Source organism: Triticum dicoccoides, chromosome 7A (assembly GCF_002162155.2).
Source record: "Triticum dicoccoides isolate Atlit2015 ecotype Zavitan chromosome 7A, WEW_v2.0, whole genome shotgun sequence".
NCBI classification, from domain to species: domain Eukaryota; kingdom Viridiplantae; phylum Streptophyta; class Magnoliopsida; order Poales; family Poaceae; genus Triticum; species Triticum dicoccoides.
In genome coordinates, this window is record NC_041392.1 from 98,296,791 (window position 1) to 98,300,511 (window position 3,721).

The following is a 3,721-nucleotide window of genomic DNA, read 5'->3' on the forward strand; positions in this document are numbered from 1 at the left end:
AAATCCGTGCCTTCACAAGAAGTAATCCGTACCTCTCGCGGAAGAAAAAAACTCGTTTTTTCTTTTTTTTTTCAAGAGGCACAACTTTGCCTCTTACAAAAGCAATTTTGTGCCTTTACGAGAAGTAAATCCGTGCTTCTCGCGAAAGAAAAAAAAACGTATTTCTTCATGCAAATTGTTGAAAAAATCCCTCCAAAACCTAAGAAGAACCGGAGAAAAACCGAAGAGCCGAAAAACCCGAAAAACCATCTAAAAGCTGAAAATGCATACAAAAATAAAATAAAATACGGAGGAATCACCCAGCGCGACGGTGGCGGGGCTGAGAGCGTGTCAAGTGGTACGCTCCCAGCCTACCCAAAGTGACCCTTGCGGGGCTGGTCTATGATCAGCCGACTGCTCTTTTCCCTTATGTTAAAAAAAAGACTGCTATTTTCCCTTTGTTTCTTCTTCTTCTTCTTCTTCTTCTTCTTCTTCTTTCTAACTGGGCCGGCCCCATTATTTACACTCCGTCCAAAACGCCGCGCCCGTACTCCCCAAATGGGCTCGGGGCCCAACCGCAGCTGTCCTATAAACCGAACCCTAAGCCGTGGAACGAACGACCCAGAAGCCACCCACCCACCCCACCGTCCTGAGGTTGATCGGAGCCGGAGCGACCACGCCGAGGAAGAAGGAGAAGCGGCGAGGCGAAAGATGGGGAAGATGCCGGTGCGGATGAAGGCGGTGGTGTACGCGCTGTCGCCGTTCCAGCAGCAGGTGATGCCGGGCCTGTGGAAGGACATCACCACCAAGATCCACCACAAGGTCTCCGAGAACTGGATCTCCGCCACGCTCCTCATCACCCCCGTCGTCGGCACCTACCAGTACGTCCCTCCCTCTCCCCTCCTCTTCCGCGAACGATCCCTGTGGATGCGCCTGGTCGGGCGGATCTAGGGTTGCATAGGTCGCCTGTGGTTCTCGGTTGGCTGCGAGATCCGGTTTGGGGCTCGATCGATTGTCCGATTTCGTTAGAGCCGTCGCGCAGATTCGATGTGCCATGTGCACGTTTACCTTTAGAAACCACCAGATGTATCTTGAATGCACCACGTTGACCGGATAGGCTAGGGATGGTTTGCGGGAAATGGGGAATGAAATGTCAGGGGAGATTTCGACCTAGCCAATTCAATGCAATTGGTTTGTGCGGGAAAAAAAATTCTTCTTGGAGGAATGGGAATTGAAATGGCAGCGGAATTTCATGCCTGGTTGATTCAATGCAATTGGTGGGGATTGAATTGACATGGGAATTAGACTGGTGACTGTACAATTGGTTTGTGCACTGGGAGAAACATCCGACAGCCCGTATCCTTCGCCATGATATAGTTGATCAAACTCTTTGGTCTGCGCATAGTACTTATTTTGTTGGTTAATGTACGTTTAGAAAATGGGATGTTATATGGGATTTGGTTAACTTGACTGTTGTTGCGGAACTGACTGTCGAAACCCTCTTGGACGCGCTTTGCGATTATTCTTAACAGAGTTCACAGGGAATCCTGCAACCTTTAGTTGTAGCTTCTGGCTCATGAGATTCTGTAGCATCTTGTATGGATAATCACATCAGCCTAATGTTCTTGCAAGCCGTTCAGTGATTTGAAATTTGAATCTATATACCTTTGCACAAGTGGATCTTAAGCTTTTATGGAACCATTACATTTGCATCAATTTCAAGTTAACACATGAAACTGAGTATCAAAATGCTCTTGCTTTGAAGGTTGCCCCCTATAGAGCATTCAATTTGGGTTTGATTCTTTGGTCAGAACTCGCAACCACAAGTATTCTGATCGTCCTTTCGATGTGTACATCTCCTTCTTCTCATAGCACTAGGAAATCCTCACAAGGGATTGCGACTTGTGACAACACATACCTTCATTAGTTTGGACTCTTAAACCTCCTGATTAATACTAGAAGCACATTGGATAGCCTATCACAATAATTGACAATGTTTTATTGTAAGCATTATATTTTGTTTTTTCACCAAGGGGCTTGCATTCTTTAAACAATTGAAGTCCCTTTACTGTTAGTTGAGTAGCGAAACGGCTCGTGCTTTGCCAACCATTTGACATTCTTGGTTTATCTTGATGTCATGTAGGTATGCGATGTGGTACAAGGAGCAGGAGAAGCTGTCCCACAGATACTAAAGGTGGAGCTTTCTCCAATATTGCAGCAGTGGGAATTTCCATGTTCTATAATCCACCAAAAGTGATTTAACATTTTCAGAATCACTTCTAGTTGTACCCTTTTGCTCTTTCCGTTGCATATGCAATGCAGCAAGTGTGACTTGCAAACCTATTTTGAGGCCTCAAATGTTGAGTTGTCCATCACTGGAGTGAACTTGTGCAATAAAGCAAATTAACCAGTCATCTTACTTGGTTGCTGTATGCTTGTCAATTGTGTTGCTGGTTTGCCCTTCGGCATTTCTCTTGATTTTGCATATTCTTGTGGTAACCAGGGGAACTTCTTCACATCTTTTAGATGATTATTGTAGGACTGTTTGGCCATAAACTGAAAGCTTGTGACTAGGCACTAGCACTTCAATGCTTTATTTGTAATCATGTTTCAGATGAAGTATGAACCAAAAAATGCTTTGATGGTCGGAACGGAAGCTGCACTTTGCGGCATGACAAATGTTTTGTTGTTATACTATCTCCGTCCTCGTCCTGTATTACTCCCTTGGTACACTTTGCGGGAGTAGTATTTAAGCAAGTATCTGAAGCTGTTTCATCCTATAATTACCCTGTCGTATTTGCTCAAACTGGCAGTCAAAACGGGCAGATGAGTGGATCAGGGAATGTTGTTTGCAAAAAGGTAAAACACCAATTTTCAGTGGCAAGATACCCTATTTTTTGAATCTCAGCCATCCCCCCAAAAAAGATTCTTCACTTTTATTGATTAACTAATTTAGCGGCTGATTAACTAAAAAATTCTGTTAAAAATAATTCTGTAATTAGGGGAAAATCTCCCCTTGCCCAAACCGTCGTTGCGGTTTGTCCCGCAACCGACGCCTCCTTTCAATCTCCTGGAACCGACGCCTCGAAGGATTGTCGTGTCTCTTCAGGACATATAAAAGGGGGCTTGTAACCATAGATCAAGAGATTCGATCATTCTGATTCAAAACACGTTATCACGCACGTAGAACAGTCAGCGAGAGCAAAAGGCAATAGAGAAAGGAGAAGAGAGGAAGCACTCGCCGCCGTTTTCTACGGGGATAATCCGATGGAAGAGGAATTATGCCTTGTGGACAGTGGTGCCACAAACTCCATACTGAGGGAGATGAAATATTTCCAAACTCTGAAAAAGACGAATGGAGATATTCTAACTATCGTTGGACGCGATACTGTGATTGTTGGTACTGGACGTGCCATATTCACCCTCCCAAGTGGTACATATGTGACAATTGAGGATGTTTTACTGTATCCCGATTCTGCACGTACCCTGATCAGTTATCGAGATATCCGTAAAAAATGGTTTTCATATTGAAACCCATGAAGACAACAAAGAGGAGTATCTACTCTACTAAAGATGACGGATATGGCAAAAGGGTACATGAGAAAATTCCTTCTCTATCGTCCGGTTTGTACTATACGTACATCAAATCCGTGGAACATGTTGCATACAAAGTAATTTTTCAGAATGTTAACGCATTCCAAACCTGGCATGATCGCCTAGGCCATCCTGGAATAGGGATGAT

At 44.3% G+C, this 3,721-nt stretch overlaps 1 protein-coding gene across 1 annotated transcript; it reads left to right on the top strand.

Annotated features, from left to right (window-relative positions):
* The first annotated feature begins 577 nt into the window (after positions 1-577).
* On the top strand, positions 578-2,411 carry LOC119329276 (cytochrome b-c1 complex subunit 8-like). Its single transcript, XM_037602295.1, has 2 exons — positions 578-860; positions 2,123-2,411. Exons 1-2 carry the CDS (start codon positions 691-693, stop codon positions 2,169-2,171), a joined length of 219 nt encoding a protein of 72 aa, XP_037458192.1. The 5' UTR covers positions 578-690; the 3' UTR covers positions 2,172-2,411.
* Positions 2,412-3,721: the final 1,310 nt, after the last annotated feature.

Coding starts and splice junctions, on each gene's coding strand:
- LOC119329276 (XM_037602295.1), top strand. CDS start 691: ATGGGGAAGATGCCGGTGCGGATGAAGGCGGTGGTGTACGCGCTGTCG. Junction 861..2,122: donor CCCGTCGTCGGCACCTACCA/GTACGTCCCTCC, acceptor GATGTCATGTAG/GTATGCGATGTGGTACAAGG.